We start from the raw sequence: 21,810 nt of genomic DNA on the forward strand, positions 1-21,810 counted from the left end.
TATTAATTACTTAAGATGTCATGTGGAACGTGGTGTAATGGTTGCAGCTCCTTACGAACATTTTGTAAACCAAAAAGCTTGTCGATTACAAAGAGTGGCGGAGAGTTTATTGCCATATTGTTTTTCTCGTCCGTTCTGCGCCCATGATTTGAGAACTGGCAGTAAATGTAAAATTAGAAGCATTTAATATGTATTTCCTAATTGCGTTCATAAGTGTATATTGTGTTACCTAAATGAATAAATGATTTTGAATTTGAGAGTAAGTAACTAGTAATTTTATTTACTCTAACTTAAATATGGCCGAGCTCGACTCTATGTTATTCATGCCATCCTGACATCGACAATTAAAATTTTCACACCTTGAAAGTAACGTTTAAATAAAGAACACCTTGTTACTAACGGTTCTTTGACCGTTTTCGGCACGTTTATAATGGAGCGGTAATAGTGAAAGGCATAAGAAAGTAGTCCCTTTACTTTTTATAAGATGTTCTTCATTTTTACGACTTAAATATTACTAAAATATCTACAAGCTTTATGGATATTTTTTTTATAGAACCTTAAGAACCAGGATAAGGCATTTAATGATGAAAGTGTATGTCGCATTGGATGTCACATACTTCTATTGGCCGGTAATAACGTCGCTGTAATGGATATTAGTATTGCCAGTAAATAAGAGTTAACCAATATTAGGGGAATCATTTGACATGCAGGCTAACTTAATAATTTATTCAAATTGATTAATAGAACAAAGTATACTAGAAAATACAGTTCTAGGCTTAAATAAATGTGACACAAACTTAACAACAACAACAACAACTGATGTGATAGGTTTTGTAACCTGTACTATTAATATAATATCTTTTAAGATACCTAGCAATCATAATCGTTAATTAAAAATAAATACATTTTAGTCGGATTTTTATTAGATGTTGATAGATTGTAAAATTATTTATTGTACGCACCAATTACAATTAATGTAATTGACACGATTCAAAATTCACCCAAAAAAGAGTAAGAGTTTTACAATAAAAACAGGAAGCTCTTATATGAGCATAGAAAAATTCCATATTTTACAGTTTATAAGTACAGTGGATTTCGTGTATAACGATGATGAAGGGACCACTCTAATCGTTATATCCGGAAGTCGTTACAGGCAGTTTAGATAAAGACACGTACATATGTTTACTTTATATTAATTTATTATTAAAAACATTTGCCCACATAGTTATTCACTGGTACATTTAAAAAATAACTAAGAATAACACTTTGAAACTGACCCATAAATTTAACTTCGAAACGTAAACGCTTACCAACCTACTTAGCTGATGTCTATAAACAAAAGGTCTTCATAGTTGGTAAGAAATGTTTGTGAAAGAGATAAGTCTTTGGCGGCTGACTCTCATTGCAATATCTGCATGGGTTTTCAAGGAATTTATAAAAAATGATTCATTTAAAAACAAACTTGAAATCGACGTATCATAAAAAGTCAGTATATGAATTTTGTAATAAAGTATGTTTTAAATTCAAGGGATTTAGTTTTAACGTCGTTATAGCCAAATAGTCGCTACAACCAAAGTCGTAATAAATGAAATCCACTGTATTTTCAAAGTTAATCCAAAACAACTGCAAACAGATTTATAAATTTTGAATACCTAGTATTGTTTCGTCTAGACTAAATATATTTATTTATCTACTTCTTAACAATTATTCTTATTATTAATTGTTTCTACTAAGTATTAGTATTGTTACGAAGACGGGTCGACTGCAATGTTTCTAGATTTTTCCACCAGTTAGAGAACTTTTCAGCAGGCTGTAATATGATTTCTGACCGTTTCAGGAGAGGGTCAATCACATATTAAAAAATTGTAATTTCCATAATGTTACCCCAGTTTTCAGGAAGCTGAAACCTTTTTTCAGTCGGTTTCAGAACATGTGTAGTCGAGTAGTGCAGTTTTCAAGAGACCCGTTTTCAGGCGTTTTCAGGCCTAGGTATACCCCTTTGATGATGGAATATTCTAGACCAAACTTTCTAGGTGTGAGACAAGGACGAAATAATACGAGAGAGAGAGAGAGAGAAGATCAGAACTTTCTCGAAACTAGACTGAGCAGTCTAGAACGCCGTACGACAAGGACGGAGTAACGTGCGAAAGAGACAAAGAGTGCGGACGTTCTAGAATTGTGCAATCGCTACTCAGTAGCAAGCCCGCCTAGAGAGTTTTCGAATATTGTTTAGAATTATTCCCAGGGATATATATATAAGCGAGCCGAAACGCGACTAGTTACCTTTAGTTTTGAATGCGATAATAAGAGTGAAACACCGAAGGGATAAAGTGCGAATAAAGTGAATACAAGTGATAAAGTACTGTGTGCACACTTATAAGTGAAGTAATAAGTGATTGTTTTTATGTGTCTTATAAGTGCACTTCTGCGATTAATTTGTGCCCATAAATTCCTCATTGATTTTTCAAGAAATAAACCCTTGAATAAATCTACGGCATTTTCTATCCGATCCCCTAGCTCGTAACAGTATTATTAGATTCTTATTCTTTTTTTGCGGCTGAGGCGCAAACTAGCTGCTGTGGTCTCTGGTAGAATGACCAGCGCTGTGGAACAACTCTGCTCCTCAGCATGATGCTGAGCCAGGTGCCCAGGATGCCAGCCAACACACGCATTACACTATAAAACGTACCTTTTTTTTTATCTCTTCTTCTTTTTTATCTTTGATTATTGTTATTTTATGTGTTTCTGTGAAAAAAATATTATGTCTATGTCTAGTCTTTCTTATGTTAAATACTGTTTAGTAAATTAGTTAGGACATAAATTACTAATTAGTCTTAAGTTAGGCTAGATCGTTATGTTCCAGTTCTAAGTGAAGGGACAATGTATTTTAAACTAGTATTGTTTCGAAATTATTATAACTGTTAATATGTCGTGATATGATTAATGTGATAAAAATAAAATTGAACGAATAAAAATAAGGTCAACGCGTACCAATTACTTCATTTTGACTTGATTTTTATAAATATTATTATTTCTCATTAATATTAATAATGAAAACCTTGCACTATGGTCTTACGAGGTCAAAGAGGTTGGTGGGGAAGTTTAGGAGAAAAATGCTCAAGATAGAGAGAGTTGAAGCCAGTTGCATGAGTCATGAGACGTACGTACGTACCTACTCTAGAAGAGTCCTTAATTTTTTTTATACTTAATTTTAAATGTAAATATGGAATATTTCAACGAATATGTGAGGCTTAATTATTATAATAGAAAAAATAAGTGGCGCTACAACTGTTTTTTAGGTCTGGGCCTCAGATTTTTATATCTGTTTCATGATCATTGTCAATCTAATAGGCAAGCAGGTGATCAGCCTCATGTGCCTGACACACGCCGTCGACTTTTTTAGGTCAAGCAAGCCGGTTTCATTCATCGTAAACAGCCGGGGATCGAACGCCGCAGACACTAGGCCAACACTGCTCTTTATTATTATTATAATACAAAAACTAAAATGCAATCTCGCCTTGCGTAGCGAATCGCTATTAAAATCTCGTTAATAAAACATTAGTTTGAAATCACATCAATGGAAAATGAATGAGAAATTGCTGTGCTATGGACAAATTTAAAATTGTGAGAAGCACACATTCTTAAAAATAATTTAACATTAACATATAGACGTAGATCGTCGGGCTGATACGTAAAAAAACCTGCCTTGAAAATAAAAAATACAGCTTCGGCAAACAGGAGGCTTATCTGATGTTAAGTGATACCGCCGCCCGTGGACATTCACATTGCTAGAAGGCTCGCAAGTGCATGCCGGACTTTCAAGAATTGGTACGCTCTTTTCTTGAAGGACCCTAAGTCGAATTGGTTTGGAAATACTTTCCACATAGCGATGGTGCGCAACAAAAACTGCCTTAGAAAACGTTTAGTTGTGGAACGACGGACGTCGAGGTGATAAAGATCGTATTCTGTCTTGACATCCAATAATGAAACGCAGCTGCAGGTACGACCGAACCACTCCTCTGAACGCTCTCCATGTTAAATGCGGTAGAAGATGCAGAGAGACCCCACATCTCTACGCAACGCCAAGAGATCAAGCCGCACCGAAAGTGACTGGTCGTCGACGATTCGAATAGCACTTCATTGACTTCATATAGTCAAGCGGAAGGAGCTGGAGCCCAGAGATGAGGTACGCTCTTGAAGGACTCTAGCACGAATGGCATCGAAAATACTTGTTTTGTTTTTTAGGAGTAGTAGTAGTAGCAGTAGAGGATTGTCTCGCCTTCGAAGACATTTCGGGTTAGACATTTTTTTAAAATATTTTGGGAATAAATATAGTTATACTAATATAACATTATTTTTATATTTCTGGTAATTTACTCTACAACACTTCCATTTTTTCTACATATTTCCTATAATATTTTTTTTATTTTTGACTATAATTTACGTTCAAGCCTTATCTCTGTTTATAGATATAGGCACGACTTAATTACGAAACGATTGGTTGTTTATGCAATTCCATGTAAGATAAAGCGAACTAGAACGGTAATGGTACGATTATATAATCGAATATAATTATACATACATATTTTCAATTACAGTTATTCCTCGCCAAACACTGGGACCCTTTTGGATCTAGAATCACTTCGCATTGCCATTATCCTCGGAGTGCACATATGCACTGCCATCACCTTCGGAGTGGACATGTGTCCCTGTGGCTTAGAAGTAAGTAGCCTTGGCCACCATGGCCTCCATTGCCAAAAGATTCCTGGTCGTTTTGAAGAGAAAGAAAATTGGAATCGGCTCCACAATTACTGGAAAATTTTCTATTAATTTTGAAAAAAAAAAAAATTAAAACCTGTTGATTGAGCTTCAAACAAAGTGTTTCGTTTAACATAATATATCTGAACATATCTACAACAACCGCCACCCAACTCAACTATATTTAATTATTTTTATTATTACTATATAAGTTAAGAAAATTGTAAATACATAATTTCTAATATATAATTTTCATTGTAAGTTATATGCGTTCTATAATTAGTGAGACACAGCGAATATATTTTAGTGTCTGTGTTCGACATACACATACATGTGATACATACTTTCAAATTTATAATTTTTGATGAAGGTGATCCCAAATATTTTTTCTCGGCCGATCGTCACATTTATTAGTTGAGTCATTGTTGAGATTTACTCGGGTTACGTTAGACACATTTTTATTTTGATATATACTTTTTGTTAATTATAATTGATAATAGTTACCTCCACTATTTAGAATTTTATAGTGAGTCTTTAGTGCGTTTTTGAGAACTATCGTGAGGCAAGGCATTAGCATCTGTCTAACCTCTCTTTGTTCCCAAACTAATAGAATTTCTCCAAATCCTTACGGCTGATAATATTGTGTGCCTTTCTTCCTGGTAAGAAGATATTGTAACGAGGTATGTACTCAGGACTTATTATTCTAGTATAAGATTGTGTATCGACGGCCACCGAACCGTTCTTTGTGGTACAGTCTGATTAATTAGCATTACAAATTATTATGCATTTGAATTTTTAATTATCAGAAGTTTCCTTATTTTTGTTACGATTAAAAACTTATATTTAAGTGTCAGATTTTTGTTGTATTTATTAAGAAAAATAAATTCGTGTAAAATGCTTAATAGTTAATTATAATATGCAATAAATGTTAATTATATAAGTCCTTAATAAGGCAAATAGAACCCATACAAATACAATATTAAATAAATTTTACTCCATACAATTCTATTCTCGGACCCAACCCGTCCCTGAAACTCGTTTCAATTCTTTTGCGTAGGACTGTAAATATATATATATATATATATATCTTTATAAATATATACGGAAATCCACTGTACCTTTGTATCTCACTAACTCCTTTTAAACGGTTGGACCAATTTGATTTTTTGTATGCGTTTGGGTCCAGTCGGTCCCTAGATTATTTATCTAAATGAAACTAAACAGCTGGTTATCCAGGTACGAGTCTCGGATAACCGAACTGGTAGAGCTCTTGGCTCGAAACCAAACGATTTGGCTTCGATTCACGAATTTGTCATTTGTCTTTCATTTCATACTTTGTTTAATCCTAATCGCTTCAAATATCATACAGGACAACGTCTGTCGTGTCGGCTAGTACAATATACAATAAAGTACATGATAATCTCGATCTTATTTGTATAGGATTATACAAATTAAAGATATAGAAAGAAAGAAAAAACTTTATTATACACCAGGATACCCAGTGTCGTAGGCAGATTGTCTCTTCCAGTTGACATATATATATATATATATAAAAATGAAACCCTGTTTCCCTTGGTCACGGCATCACGCGGGAACGGCTGGACCGATCTCGCTAATTATTGAAGTGAAACTTCTTTAGAATCGTTGTGATTTCAAACCGGATGCAACGAAAAAACGACAGGTAAGAGACACAAATACAAAAATGTGTAGGATGAAGCCAGGGGAAAGAATGAGACAGAAATATACATACAATTTGTATATTATCGGTCTCTCCTCTTTGTGCCATACTTCGTAGCGTCCCCACTCCCGTCTTCTAAGCATAGTCGCCTGTAATTTGTGAGCCAGAGCGAGAGAGCAGATGTCAGTGTGTATGTATATTGCACACTGTTTAATACGTGCTTGTATTTGAGCATTTAACGTGTGTAGTGCATGTGAAAACTACGTGAGCTTACTGTACACTGTATGCGGCTGCGTATTACAGCGTTTTAGTAAGATAGCGTGGTGTGTTATTTTTTTAATTAAAAGTTTTATCCTACTTTTAGACATTGAAAAACGTCCAATTTACATATTATTAATAATAAAAACATTGTTTTTGAAGGTTTCACTTCTAACACGTGTGAATTGCACACATGTTTTTTTTTTTTTTGTTGTGTTTGTTATTATCAGGAGAAGGTTCGAAAGAGAAAAATTAAGAAAATAGCGCGCAAAATTAGAAAATGTAAGAATACTTAAACACCATATTAATTAATCATGTCTTTTGTTACGATAGCAATTTTTTTCAGTGCATAGCGCTTTTACAATTCAAACTTTTTTCATGTAACCTTATGGCGTTTGACATACCATTGACAGAATGCGAGCCGCAAAAGAGAACTGGCAGTAAATGTAGAATTAGAAGTATTTAATGTATATTTCTTTTTTATTGACGTTCATAAGTGTACATTGTGTTACCTATATGAATAAATGATTTTTGACTTTGACTTTGAAAATATCGTCAAAGATGATGTAAGAAAAATGAATATCGTTTAAAATTAATGCTTCGTTGGTGTTATTATATTGATAATTCTGATAATTCCCATGTCGGATACCAACAAAACTATCTACAACGCTATTATATAGATTTCCATTTTAAATATAGATTTTAGGTATTTTAAAGATTTGAATCATTAGTGAAAATTTACTTTTTTAAGTTGTTAAAGATGAATACTAAAAAGAACTATCGTATATTTATCGATTTTGTGTACTATTTAGGCGTACGTACTAGTAGGTACAAATAGCAGTTTAGTTTAATTGTCTTCGGTAGTAGGTACATTCCTAGTTAGCCGAATCACTTTCTTCTTAGGCAATTTATTAATCAAAACGTGAAGTAGTTTTATCAACAGCCTATATAAGAGGACCCATCAAGATACAATATACAAAGATGGACCACGCTTTTAACAATGAAAAATTGAATCAATATTAAACGAGCCAAAACTAATATTAATTCATAATAAACTGTTTAAAATATAACTCAGTGTTATTCGTGTGTATATGATAGGCCAATTAGTCCTTTTTGTATCGAGCCACACAATGTAACAAAAAATCAATATTCTATACAAGGTAAGGTAGGTTTGTTTTGCGGATTCGATTTTAAACTGCTTATATAAATTTTAAATCAATTTGCAAACATAAATTATATATAAATTGTACTAAACATAGCCAAAGATATAAGGAATACATAATACAATAAAAATCTGTAATGATCGAAGGGACTCCACACTCATATTTGGTCGTAAAAACCGATGACGTTGTTATTAAGTACCTAACTAATACAAAAACATTCAGCCGGGATCTTTGATTTGGTCAATATAACCGGTATGTTGTTCTAAACGATGTCGTCATACATGGTTTTGACTGTATTTACAAAAAGGTTCAAACATTTTCACAAGAAAAAAATTCAACAAAAAATAATAAACTAATAATAAATACCTTAATCGGCTGTGATTAGATGGTTTGTACGAGAGTGTGTATGCTCATGCAGGTGATTTAGGGCTCTGGATATTATTTTAAGGAAACTTCAACAAGTCAAGACTTAAAAATTTAATTAAAAAAATTAAACAATATTTAGACCGTATGAACATATATATATAGTTTTTGATGGCGCGACTGACCGTTTCCGTGGAAATATTAACCACAGTCAAACCTATGCCATGCAGGAATAATATAGTTAAATATTTCCACACATCTATACAATTATTGATTTTCCTATTATTATTTAAATAAAGTTGATAAGAAATATATCTATTGAATTTGAGTTTATACGGAATGTATCCTACGAATTGTATGGAAATATTCCCACGCGAATCAAGCCGTGCAAAATTTGAAATCAATTTCCATACCTGTGAGAAAGTCATGTAAAATGTAACACGCGGAAAAGCAACAGGAAGTAATTGTGTTAGATAATACTATAATTAGTACTTATCTATTGCAGTGCCTAGAACTAAAGAATTTATGGTTTCTTGTACTAGACAGATGGGTACAGGCAATGGATGAAAGCGGCTTTTTTCCAAAATGGGTCCGATATAATTTGTGAAATAAATTACACAGACTACTGATATGATACCTATGTATAAATTTTTTTGGCTTTGTTAAGTTAGTGCATTCTCAATTCAGATATTGAGTCCAACTCGAGTCCTCTGTTAATTAATTATTAATGGATTTTTCCATATATATGTAATGTAATCCCAAACTCCACCAAGAACCTTTGGTGCAATCAAGTCAAAGTAAAAAAATACCAGGCCTCTTTAATTTTGATTGTGATAAATAAATAAATACTTTGTCGGTAGGATAGAGAGATGGATAGATAGATAACAAACAGTTTTTGCATGAAATAAATAGTCTAAGAATATTATTAACCAGGACAACATAATTACAATTAAGAAACAAATTTATAAGGACAACACGTACCTTCGAATTCTAATTACAAACAACGCATTTCCGGTAACACAACACTATGAACACAGATAAAAATATATGTCACTCGACCAAAGGTTCAAAAAACCGATTATTGTAATACTATAAACAGTTGAATGACCACAAACATTCACTCGTATTCGATGTAAAGAGGTTCTATTTTAAAATTAAAAACTCGTTTTGAGGCGTGCGTCTCTGATGATGGCGGAACGAAATCTGTTTATACTTTATATCTCGATTTTCAAGGCGTAAAGCAAAACAATTGTTACCTCAACATGTTTCGCATATTACTACTATTATTATAAGAATATATACTAATGTGTTAAAATATGTATGTGTTCTAAAAGTATGATCATCTAAAATAAGCATTAAAAATGAGCGGAGATATCATATCGTCGCGTTGACCGTTTTTCTGGTCTATAAAATATTTGTATGTATTTATTTGTACATCATGTATAACATATATCATTAGGCAATAAAACAGTGCGTTCTTATTTTGAACAGCTAGATTTTATATTGAATTTTATTACACACTTCGTTCACGTCTCTGCATCTTCTACCGCATTTGCCACGGAGAATGTTCAGAGCAGTTGTTCGGATTAATACCTGTAATGGACTTTCATAATCGGATGTCCAGGCAGAATACGAAATTCCGTAGCACCTGGTCGTCGTTCCACATCAGAGCGTTTTTGAGGAAGTTTTTGCCGCGTACCAACACTATATCGAACAAGCTACCCACTAAAGTATTTCCGAACTAATTAGACTTTAATCATTCTAGATATTACATCTAAAATAATAAAACCCGTATAGTATTGGCATACATGCCAAGGTCATTGAACCTAGCCAATAAAAATGGTGAAAGCTCTCTAACCAAAGAGATTATTACAACTAGCATTTTCTGTTCAAACAAAGTTTATAGAGAAAGCCTGTTATAATCTATTGTTCTCAACTGTGTCATATTTTCGTTTTGTTTCATTAATTACTTGAATTTAAACGTGTTTAGGCATTGCCTTGTTTAAGCTATCGCGGAAAATGGTTAACATACCATTATTTCTACACCATCACAGCCAAATAAGGTATTACTTAGTTAAATGTATTAAATATTTTTTAAGTGATTGAACCTTTTTGTAGGTAAATACTATGTATTCCATCTCTGGCTATATTTTTAGTGTAATTGTTTGTTATTATAGATATTTTTTGTTAGCAGTAGGATTACGGAATAACTAAATAAACGCATTATATAATAGGTAATGTATTTAATTTTGTCCTTAACGCGTGGAATTTTACGATTAAGTGTGACAAAATACTTTAAGGTTAGTTGCTACACAATTCTAGGTTGATTGTATTAATCATTGAGGGTTTTGTACATAATCAAATGTGCAATTTCAAAGGCTGGCAACGCACTCGCGAGCTCTCTGGCATTAGTATCTATTATCTGTATCAGTATCACTATTGGCGGCGGTAGCACGTAATATTAGGTGTGCCTACTGCCTGTTTTAAATTTTTAAAATCCTGCGTTCGACTGTGAACCAAAGGAATTTTTGTGCACAGTTAATGTTGGTACTGTACTCGTAAAGACCGGCATGGCTTAGATGTAAAAATTTATTGTATCAGGCACAGAACGCTTATTGCTAACTTGACTATTAAAAAACATCACAAAACAGTTTTAAATTTGTTGAGAAAAAATCCACTGTTTTTTGGGGAAATATTAAGAATTTTTATGTGTCAATTTCGTTTACAAATCAAAATGAATAAGTAAAATTAAAAAAAAAATACTTTATTTACAATTCTATATAATTAGTGAACAAGTATTTACGAAGTTTCAAGTTATTTCTATTCATTTAAAGTAAGTAAATAGGGAGTTAAATGTTATACACGTTCTCTTATTTACAGTTTACTTCAAAGGCTCTGTTCAAACATGACAAGTTTAGTTTATAGAACTTATAAATTTAAAATACTATGCTCCGTTAAACGTAAAAAACATAATTTTTAATGCTTATATTAAATAACTAAAGAAATTATTATGTTTTGATATAGGTGACAGTCACAATGTACACATGAATAAAAATCATGCCACAAAAATTATAAAGAGAAATTTTAGATTACTTGTCAGCAACGTCCATACCACGTTGAATACACCGGTTCTCGTCCGATCACCGAAGTTAAGCAATGTCGGGCGAGGTCAGTACTTGGATGGGTGACCGCCTGGGATCACCTCATGATGTTTGGCTTTTTTGTTTTTTATATAGATCAGATACTGGAAATGGGTTTGTAAACTTCTTATTTTAGTATGCTTCAAAAGCCTTGAATTCAAGAAACCTGACTCGCCTGTCAAACAAAGTGTACGAGACAGCTATTCAATTTTGGAACGGTATTATGTCAATGATATTAAAGATAAAAGATTTTCTAGCTTTAAGAAAGTTTATACAAACCTCTTTATTTTTTTGAAGTAGTAGCTTGATTAACTTGTCCTACACTACAAGAGATGGCGCTATTACAGAAAAAGTATTGCCTTATATTATGTCCTAAAATAAAGGTGGCAATGGGCGGGGCACATAGCTAGACACAGAAGGAAACGAGGTGCCACAAAAAAAGGGTGTCGTGTGAAAGACATGGACAGAGTTAATTGGAAAAAGCTGGAGGAGGCCAGATCAACGGTACCTACTGAAGGTAGCTAGCAAGTAAAAAAAAATGTAAGAAGCCGTATATATTGTTTTTAATGATTGGAAATCAGACAGACTTTTATAATTTGATTATTATAAATTGTATAGCGGCGGAGATATAGCTAATAAAATTTATAAGATTCGGCTGCGGCGGCCTTCTTTTAAATTTATTAACGCTTCCTCGGTCAGTGACTGCTTAAATATTGTCATCATTTATTATCAACCCACGTTAATCGATAGGCTTGTCAAAAAACTTTTTCTTCAAAGAAAAATTTAATTGCCATATAAAATGTTGGGATTTGAACCCGAGAGAATTACCTTAACAGTTACAGTCGAACCAACTATATTTTGACCTTTTAATACTTAGAATGGTTTTAAATATTGATTCCCTTATACATATAAAATAGTTCCGCCTTACTTTGACTTACCTAAGTCGATTCGGCTCTTTCTTAGTCATGATAGATAGATTTCAAGAATAAGCTTGTTTATACTTTGTCAAGCATAAAGGTAAAGGTTCTTTTAGAAAGAAACAAATGATTTTTATAATCATATTTATTAACAGTATGTTATATAGAGAAACTTTAACACTTTAGTTGCCAACTTCCATACCACGTTGAATACACCGGTTCTCGTCGGGCGATCAGTACTTGGATGGGTGACCGCCTGGGAACACCGTGATGTTGGCACTTTTGTTTTTTTATCATTTCAGTTTAACAAAATATCATTATAATAAAACAGTTAATAAATCTAAACTGCATATCCAATACTGCTCATGTCCTTGTCAAAGTCTTCTTTTCTATATTGGTTGATGGCAGTAAGCCATTCGCCTAGTGATACTGCTTCGCGGTGTCCTCCGTATCTTTCTGGGAGACATTCCTGGTCTAGATATCTGTAAGTAACGTGAAAATAGATTTATTCAGGCTTTATACGAGGAAAATAAATAAACATTATTACTACGGTTATGTTATTACTGTTATTTGTTTTACAAGATCTTGAACTAGCATATTTTTAGGGACCATAAAGAGCTTATCCCGCTCAGGAATAAGCTTTTCTATTTGGCAATTAATTACACAAAAGACATTGGAAGCGCGTTGTGACTTTTCCTTATTTATCCATTCTCCAGTGGCAAAGAAGGCTTTTTACTTCTTCTAAAGTAAGGTCACTGTTTATGTATGTATGTATGTATGTATCTATATTTATATGTTCACTGACTCCTACCGGTGTAACGAGGAGTAATCATATCCGTGAAAGTAGACCCTCTTCCAGAGACCGTCCGCGGGCGCCAGACGTTTAAAGAGGTAGAACAGATTCTCTATGACGCGGGAACAATTTACTATGTGTACGCTACGTTGCTGTAACGGGAATGCAAACTGTAAAAGTTAGAAAACAACGTTTTTTTTATTTTTTATAATGTCATATATAAATATTAATATATATTATTCTCTTTATGGAGTTACCTCTTTTTACTCCTAAAAACTCTTGTATAAGGCTAAGCACTTTGTAAATTGTGTCCATATTAATGAAACCAATTAATTTAGAAACTAAAATAAACTAAAAAGCCAACATCACGCGGTGTTCCCAGGCGGTCACCCATCCAAGTACTGACCGCGCCCGACGTTGCTTATCTTCGGTGATCGGACGAGAACCGGTGTATTCAACGTGGTATGGACGTTGGCGATAAATTGCTTAATTATTACGATTAGATTACTATTTACATCAATATCTTATAATAATTGCTGACGTCATATTTCACTTAAAACTCTTAAGACTAACCCCCATAACATTCATCGCTTGTAAAGCAATCGATGGAGTAAGATGACGCATGTGCTTCAATGTCATCCCTTGGCAGTCCACAAGAGCTGTCCCACCCAAGACTTGGAGCTTTGGTTGCATAATTCCCACCTCTAGAAGGAGAAGACAGCCTCGAACTAGATCATCAGCAGCAAAGACGTCTGGGTCCCATTGACCTGTATCACATAAACTGTTAGAGGTTATTACTTATTTCCCATTTAATATCATGGATCTTGTATGATTTAATAGCACTTATTCAATATTACTTAAAATTATTGTGAGTTCCTTTAAATTCTGTGAATTATGTATTAAATATTCAAATGTGCCAAAAATATTTCTTATAATTATACCAAGTCTTCCAATGATCAGTCTGCCCACATCCGGTCTGTCGAATAGGACTCCTTCAAAGATGTTCCCAAGTCTAGCTAAGCCATACCAATAGACATCGCGCCAAAGGTGTGGGTTTTGTTCCCGGAATTTACAGTATCGGGCCAGCTAAAAACAGCAAGGTAAATTGTAACGTTTTTCTGATATATGCACTTAAATTTATTATTAATCTTTAATTAAGCTAGATCGTAGTGCCCAATTGAGTAGACATTTTATATAAAAAATACCAATTAAAACATTCTTAATGTCTATTTCTAACGCTAAGAAAGAGGATGGATATATTTTTTATTAACATTGATTATAATTCTAATTGTTCAATCAATTAAATATCTCTTAATTTTGCAACAGCGCCATCTCTTAACAGGGCATTAAATAAAAATAAATGTTTCTAGAGTTGGAGATGTGTCGTTATTACACAACAAAAGTTCCGAAAATACCAGGCGATCATAACATACCAGGCGGTGCGCGCGAGCCGGTATACAGTTGCGCGCACGTAGAAACCTCAATAAGAATGCGTCGTCCAGTCTAGGCGGGTAACATTCGCCTCGCTCTGAAATTATTAACGGTTTATTTCGTAAATAGTATTTCCTTTTAACGTTTTACTTTAACTGTAATAGGATTGAATCTATAAAAACTGAAGCAATTTACAAAACCATTTAATTTTCACGTTGATCGACTACAAGTCACGGATACATTTGCTGATAATTATTAATTAGTGTTTACCAATCATGTCCTGAATTCATGAATTGTTAGTATAGAAAATTTTTAACAAATATTACCCGAATCGTAGAATTATTTGATAAAAATAAATAAATTAATTACTTTGATTCCTATATATTTATTTATTAACTATAGTTCGGTTCTCGTCGTAATACATATATTTTGTTTTGTTTTGGAGATTTAAAAACATCTTAAACACATATTTTAATGTTTTATTTATGTATTTAAACTTAACAATTAATCACTGCTTACTACTACGCTTACACTATGATAATATTATTCAATTCATGTTTAAGAATTTAGACTATATGTACTATATATATAGTATGTATTATTGAAATCAAAATCTACTGGAGGATTATGATGTCATTCAACATTTTAATTGTTTAAGAATCCATCATAAATCTTCTTTTTCTTTGTGATTTTTTAGGAATAAAATAAATCTGCAGAAATCAACATGAAATGTCATTTCCACTAGGTCTGTAACGATTGAAGGAAGAATAACGTATGCTACTGAATACCTAATATTAAATCCCTAAGTTGTTCGATAATATGCAACCGCTTGTCTGGGTTCTCTCCACAAAGTATGCGCGCCTGGTCTTCACATTCAGAAACAATGTGGCGTTCTAGTTCAGCTTTAAAGAGAATTTCGCGCAAAATCTGAAAGTTAAGTAAAGTAATAAGTAAGTTAGTTAGTTAGTTAGTTGTTTTGCCAAGGCTTGAATTTTTTAGTTATAAAACAATGACAATGTGTTTAATAATTATGTATAGTTTTTGGTGATTTAGGAAATGTGTAGGGTAGGATATACTTAAATAGTGTTTGTAATATTTATTTTATTTAGGCAACAAACAAAGGAACGAAGAAGAGCATTGATAAAAAAATAGCTTTTTCTGTTTTTGTTTGACGACTTGCGTTATTATTATAGCAAACCATTTTTTAAATTTAATTGATCGTTATTTTATCTTGAGAGTGGTGAGTATATTTATTTTTAAGTGACTATTTATTTTACATTGTAAAGCTTTCTTTTTTTAGACAATTTTGACAACTTTGAGTTTTTAAACAATTTTACATAATTTCACATACCTTATTTATTTCCATGACGATTCAGTATCAAAATCCAAAATAGACTGCTATTAAAGTGAATTCGAAATCGGCATTTCCTTTCAAATTGGTTTAGTTACGCATACAATAACAGTTTACTAGTGCAAAAAGCTTAATGACGAAATACAATCCGACAATGTACGAATGTCGTTTGATTTTAAATAATGCTTTGTTGTTCAAAGACTGTGCGTGCCCTTAGTAGAAATTTAACTGAGAACGTATTGCTGTTTTGTAAATAGTAGCCACAACTGGGAATTGCATAAACCTTCCGAACAGTAAATTGGTTTTATCCAATGTTTAGAAATAATAGAGCGACCGTATAAATTATAGAAACTGTTATTTTTAGTTATTGTTTGTAATGCGTGAATTTGTTTATATTGCCTTTATATAACCGAGGGATCCAACACGGCTGTGGGTGCCTGCATGCTCCACCACGATGTATACAAAAAATTGTTACGCAATGGCTATAAAACTGTTTAATCACACCTACCTAGAAGTTATAGATCACTGCCATGTAATTCTTTTAAGGGGATGGTGATTAAAATTTTAAAAGCAAAGTGCCTTAATAGCGTTGCGAATATTTGGATTCGACAACGATTGTAAATAATTTAACCTTGATATTATTTTATGTACTTAATAAGACATTGTAAAAATTTATGTGACATTTGCATGCCTATTTATATATTGCTGATTGTGCGGATATTTATAGTTGATCGATTTAATCATTGTGCCACTATCTTGGCAAATAAACAATTATTATTATTATTACGACAGTAAATTCAGAAGTTATCAAATTTGGTTCTGATGGTAAAGAATAAAGACGGAAAGCGCAGATTAATTCAAATTTCATTCGCATCACCGTGATGGCTGGAAGTCTTCCACGGTCCGCTTCACAAGATATTTTCTTTTGCGAACTAGCTATAAAACTTGCTGGCCGAGATGATGATATGGTATGTTCCGGACATTTCTCACTGCTGCCTGAAATAAAACGCGAGCCCTCTGGTATTGAGAGTGTCCATGGGCGGGCAGTATCACTTAACATCAGGTGAGCCGGTTGCCCTCAGTAAAAATAAGTTAAAATTTGGCCTATGCATGCTGTAAGTAGTAAATCTTTGTGTTTCCACATAATCATACAATGGTTGTTTCTATCTGTGTTATCGTATATTACGTATATATATTATCATTAAATTATATACGTGGAGATATGAAGTCGATAGATATGGTATACATCTATAAATATATAATAAATATGTACTTACTCGAGTCATGTAACCTAACATTAGTTAATAATTAAGCCAAAATGAGGCCTTTAGTTTTTTTGTTACACAAAATTGTGATACATTCTTGTTTCCAATTATGTCCAAAAAGTTCGACTATACTTGTATTAGAGGTCACTTATATTTATGAACCCTGAGACAAAAATCGATTATTTATGCTGAGAGAACAGATCAGGCAAATAATTAACACTTAATTAAGTATACTTACTATATATTTGTATGCATAAAGAACTAGTAAGTTCTTTATAATATATATAATATAAAGACAGACATAGACATAAAATTATTACAACAAAATACACACAGAAAGAAGCACACACAATTTTTGAAGTGAAACTTCTTAATCGGTTTTGGAAAAAAAATTACCGTCACATTTTTGGGTTACGCGTTGCCATCTTTTTCTTATCCCTTCCACGGAAGTGTCGAAGAGATTCGAAGCCATTAATAAGAAAAGTATTTAGTTATTTATTACAGAAATACATACATTATCCTTATATAATAAGGATAACAATGATAGTAATAAATCTATTACAATTAATGAAAATCTTTGATAATCTTAGTAGTAATAAGGTAAAATGAAATAATTGTATTATTTGTATTCATGTCTATGACAATAAATGCCTTTTGTTAAACTTTATTTAATTTTATTTTATATAACCAATTTCTGTAAAGTTTCATAATATAGTAGATATTTTTTTGAAAATAAGATCAAAAAGAATTTTCACCTCTTACGTTACACGCACACATTTTGTTTTTTCTTTTAAAGAACAAGGTAGGTTTTTATTGAGACATGCATGCATGACATGTGTGCTGTGGTTGTAATTGGCCTGGAGGCACCGACACGTCTTAACGAATCCGGATGATCCAACCACCGTAGCTAATGACAAATTAAAAGACCGCGCCGCTAGGCAATATCAGAAAATCCGCCTTCATCGAGGAGGGCGTGGACCTTTGCGTCGTACTTCGCTCACTCTGGGGAGCATCCGTCCTGCCCTTCTGGCGATTGACCACCCCGCGATTGCACAAGCCGAAGTCCGAATCTAGCAGGATACGCCATGGCGCTAGTCGCGCGAAACGCCCTTCCCGGCCGGGCTACACTGGCCAAAACAGGAGCTGTCAAGGACGTACAGGCCTACAGCGAGATTCCATAAAAATAACTATGTTCTTCTCTGCAATATTTTATCTGCAGGTTTAGTACTCGGTCCCTGGCTCTGCCTTTCTGTCGCCGACAGACGACAAAACACAATTTGTCTCTCAGTCATTGTCTGTAATAATATCTGACATCTTTTGTTAGAATGGTTTTTTTGGTGGAGTAATTATAATGCATAGTTTTTAACCTACTTTAAGATTTTAGATAATGTTGAAATACGAACTTATATTGCATATTTTACTTATTATTTTTGTCATTTTTAATATATATTAATTTAACTGATATAATTATCAATAATTTAATAATTCATTAATATTCATACCTAACATATCATCCTTTTTCCCTTCCTCTAAGTCTCGCAATTATAAAGTTTCAGATTTGAATAAATATGAACAAGACTTAAAAATTAGTTTTCTAAAGAAGTTTCACTTATGACATATGTGTTTTGTACGCACGCACTTTTTACCTTAACGTGCCAACGCGTGGTATCGATGAACGGCTAATTGTCCCGTTACGCTCATTGTACACTTATATCTCTCTTCAACTCGCTTGGCTTATGCGTCCGAGGATTCATGCCTTCTTTGTAACAAAGAACTACTTACAAAATAGTGATAATTCAATAATAACGGTTGTATTCACAAAAGTATGCAATCATTTCATCAATGTTTTGTTATGACGTTATCATGTTAAACCGTAAACCGACTTTACAGACAACCATAATTTTCATAATAACCGTGTTTCCTGTTTGTATTTAGATGTGTATTCAGTTTTTGTTGTGTACAATTTTATAGTTTATTATTATTAACTAGCAGCTGTATATACTAAATTTTGATATAAGTATGACTGCTTAAACTTCTAGAAAAAGTTGAGCAATGTTTGCTAAATGCATATATTGCTCTGTAATTAAACAAATGGATAACTAGGATTTAATTCATAGTATGAAATCATTTTAACAATCGTTGTCTTAAATAGGTATACCGGGTGTAGACCATAAAATTATTTTAATAAACAATAGAACAAAGCACTTGCCTGTTCATTGTGTAATGAGTGAGTTGGCAACAAACTAGTTAGATATATATATATATATATCTACCTATATAGATAGCATATGGAAAATGTAGGTACCTCGGTAGGAAGTTATAGCATCAGAATTACGGACCGTTGATAATATTTTTTCTCTAAATATTAAAATAAAGTAAATAAATATCGAATCGATTTTGGTCTAAATTTTCAAGAGATGGCGTGTATGTGTATGACGCATAAAAGTATATATTTCTTAAACTGGCTTTTGATTGAACTTTACTTCGTTGGTCAGATATACATTTAAATATTAGTTGGTGACTGAAATATTTATAGGTGACTTTACTTACCTATAAATATTTCTCTTTCTTATTTATTTTTTCACTCACTTAACGCCGCAAAAAAAAGTTGCTCAAGCGCCAAGCGCGCTGATGTGCCCCAAAGTGTTTCATGTTACCAGGAGATCAGAAATAGTAAGGCAATGAAGCCCATACCAAGGTGAACGACGGGCCGTGACGACAGATGGCAGTCGCTTTTAAGTTTTAGTTGATGGCGCCAGCAAATCTTTCGGCGGCATTTGAATAATTTACTAATAATTATTTTTAAAAAAACCTAGTTATTGGTGATATATAAAGTTAAGCAAAATGTAGAGGTATGTTCACGAAAATGTAATCATTTTTAAGTTTCAGAAAGTGATTTTGAAATTAATAAATAAACAGAAGTTCCAAGTCTGTTTACTTTATAATTATATTGTTATATACCCAAAGTAGCTTTAGATATATGAAGTTTCAAATATTTTTGAAATATTAAATCATTAAATAAAATGCATTTATATTGATCGACATTACGTGTCGATTGATTTTGCGATTTTGTTGAGCGGTAACGATACGAATCTTCTTAAAAAGCTCTATTCGCAGTTGCATAATCGGTTTACGAAATCAAAAAAAATATTGTTTTCACGTATTTTTATGTAATCGGATATATTGCAATTTAGCTCATATCGTAAGCGACATTAAAAATTATTTAATGACGTTAAAAATCAAAATAGTTGATACAAAAATTAATTTACTTTATTTTTGGACGTCTATAACTCATGAGATGGTTTGTACAAATGTTATAGATATAGACACAGAGAGAGATAATTAATATTACAAATGTGTACTAAACTGTCAACATTTTTTATTAATACTCTGTTAACTGTCAGGTATAAGATGTCGTAAAAAATGAACCTATTGTAACGAATATAAATTGTTAAAGTTTGGTATTTCTTTAAATACCTGAGTAGTGTTAGTGTTTTAAGAACTTTGTTTTTAAAACCAACAAATTGTTGCGACACTGATTCATAGCTGGCTTACAATTACATTTTCGGAATCCCTGACCACCGAAAGGTGACTGACTTTCCACAGCCTCTCTCAAAGAAATAGGGGTTTCTGAAATTTCATCGCAATCAGTATTGTAACTGTTGCCGTGAAAACCAGTTTTTAATAGTGCCATTGTTAGTTCCAATTTTATGCACGGTGTTCTTTATATCTAGAATTGATTTGAGATTGATTTTATATCTAGAATTTTGCCTTGAATATTTTTCATGTCCAAAGGCCCGCGATCCACTTTAGGTATGCTTAACACTGTATAACATCATCGCAGGACTGACATTTGTGTGGTTTGGTAAACTGCACAGCGGAAGTTTGATTCTAAATTGTAAATATTTTCCATTACGATTTCATTGTAGTCACAGTTAACATATGTAGCTGCACCTGAGACTCGCTCTGTTAAAGTTAATTGCTCCTCTGTTTCTATAGGTAAAGGTATAGATGGTGTAATGTCATATCAATTTAAGCCCACGCTTTAGGTTCACTTTCAAATAAAGCATTATATGGAGATCTTCCAATTATTCGATGGAATGAAGTATTTTTTAAATATTGCACGAAAAGCAGCCAACTGACCAGTTTGATGATTTGTTTTCATTTATCCACGCTCGTTACGTAGCATATTTTCAACATCTTGATTGCTTCTCTCGACACTGCCTTGAGTTTGAGGACGACGCGAGTTCTCATAAACAATTTTGCACTGAGGCCACAATGTAACTAATTATATTATTACATATGCAGTAAATTCACGGCCATTATCCGATAGCAAAATGTAGGGTGCTCCAAATATAAAAAAAATATTCACCAGCGCCACTGGAACAGGACGGAAAATCCATAAGGTCGACTTGTCCTCTTAATTAAAAGACGCGAGACGATTGGCTTCGGGTATTGTACCTTTTCTAGTTTCACATACAGGACACATAGGGACAAAAAAATTCTGCTTTCTTGGGAATATAATATATGTTCTTTATGTCATTTAATCGCACCCATCATGACTGCAGCATCTAATAAGATATAAAAATACTGTTCTCTACATAAAATGCGCACTGTAGGAGTAGTTACTGTAAGTCTTTTTAAAAAGAACTTATGGTTACCTGAGTTTTTCTTATGTCGTTTATAACACGTA

General features: G+C 32.9%; 2 protein-coding genes, 1 non-coding gene and 1 pseudogene across 4 annotated transcripts in view; 1 reads left to right on the forward strand and 3 right to left on the reverse strand.

Moving 5' to 3' along the window:
* LOC123707345 (clavesin-1-like) overlaps nucleotides 1-9,401 on the reverse strand; it is an 18,052-nt gene extending 8,651 nt beyond the window's left edge. The window contains exon 1 of one of the 2 annotated variants that reach the window (XM_045657338.1): nucleotides 9,202-9,401. The gene's annotated coding sequence lies outside the window, so the exon portion shown is untranslated. Of the gene's footprint in view, nucleotides 1-4,582; nucleotides 4,728-9,201 lie in introns of those variants that run through there. The other variant, XM_045657339.1, reaches the window with a different exon arrangement.
* A 1,917-nt stretch (nucleotides 9,402-11,318) lies between these two features.
* Nucleotides 11,319-11,437, forward strand: LOC123707883 (annotated as a pseudogene).
* Nucleotides 11,438-12,617: 1,180 nt separating this feature from the next.
* LOC123707346 (clavesin-1-like) lies at nucleotides 12,618-15,920 on the reverse strand. The gene is made up of 7 exons (XM_045657340.1): nucleotides 15,853-15,920; nucleotides 15,290-15,428; nucleotides 14,504-14,598; nucleotides 14,012-14,156; nucleotides 13,644-13,837; nucleotides 13,089-13,240; nucleotides 12,618-12,759 (listed from the first exon to the last, which is right to left on the reverse strand). Exons 1-7 carry the CDS (start codon nucleotides 15,865-15,867, stop codon nucleotides 12,618-12,620), a joined length of 882 nt encoding a protein of 293 aa, XP_045513296.1. The 5' UTR covers nucleotides 15,868-15,920.
* LOC123707878 lies at nucleotides 13,428-13,546 on the reverse strand. Its single transcript, XR_006753554.1, has one exon. It is a non-coding gene; the product is annotated as a 5S ribosomal RNA (ribosomal RNA).
* Nucleotides 15,921-21,810: the final 5,890 nt, after the last annotated feature.

This window comes from Pieris brassicae, chromosome 3 (assembly GCF_905147105.1).
Source record: "Pieris brassicae chromosome 3, ilPieBrab1.1, whole genome shotgun sequence".
Lineage (NCBI taxonomy): Eukaryota > Metazoa > Arthropoda > Insecta > Lepidoptera > Pieridae > Pieris > Pieris brassicae.

Bases quoted from the DNA above. Each gene is read 5' to 3' on its own strand.
- LOC123707346 (XM_045657340.1), bottom strand. The intron at 14,599-15,289 runs GTATTCAGTAGC...TAATAATTTCAG, and splicing joins ACTTAGGGATTTAATATTAG to AGCGAGGCGAATGTTACCCG. The intron at 13,838-14,011 runs GTATAATTATAA...TATGTGATACAG, and splicing joins ACTGATCATTGGAAGACTTG to GTCAATGGGACCCAGACGTC.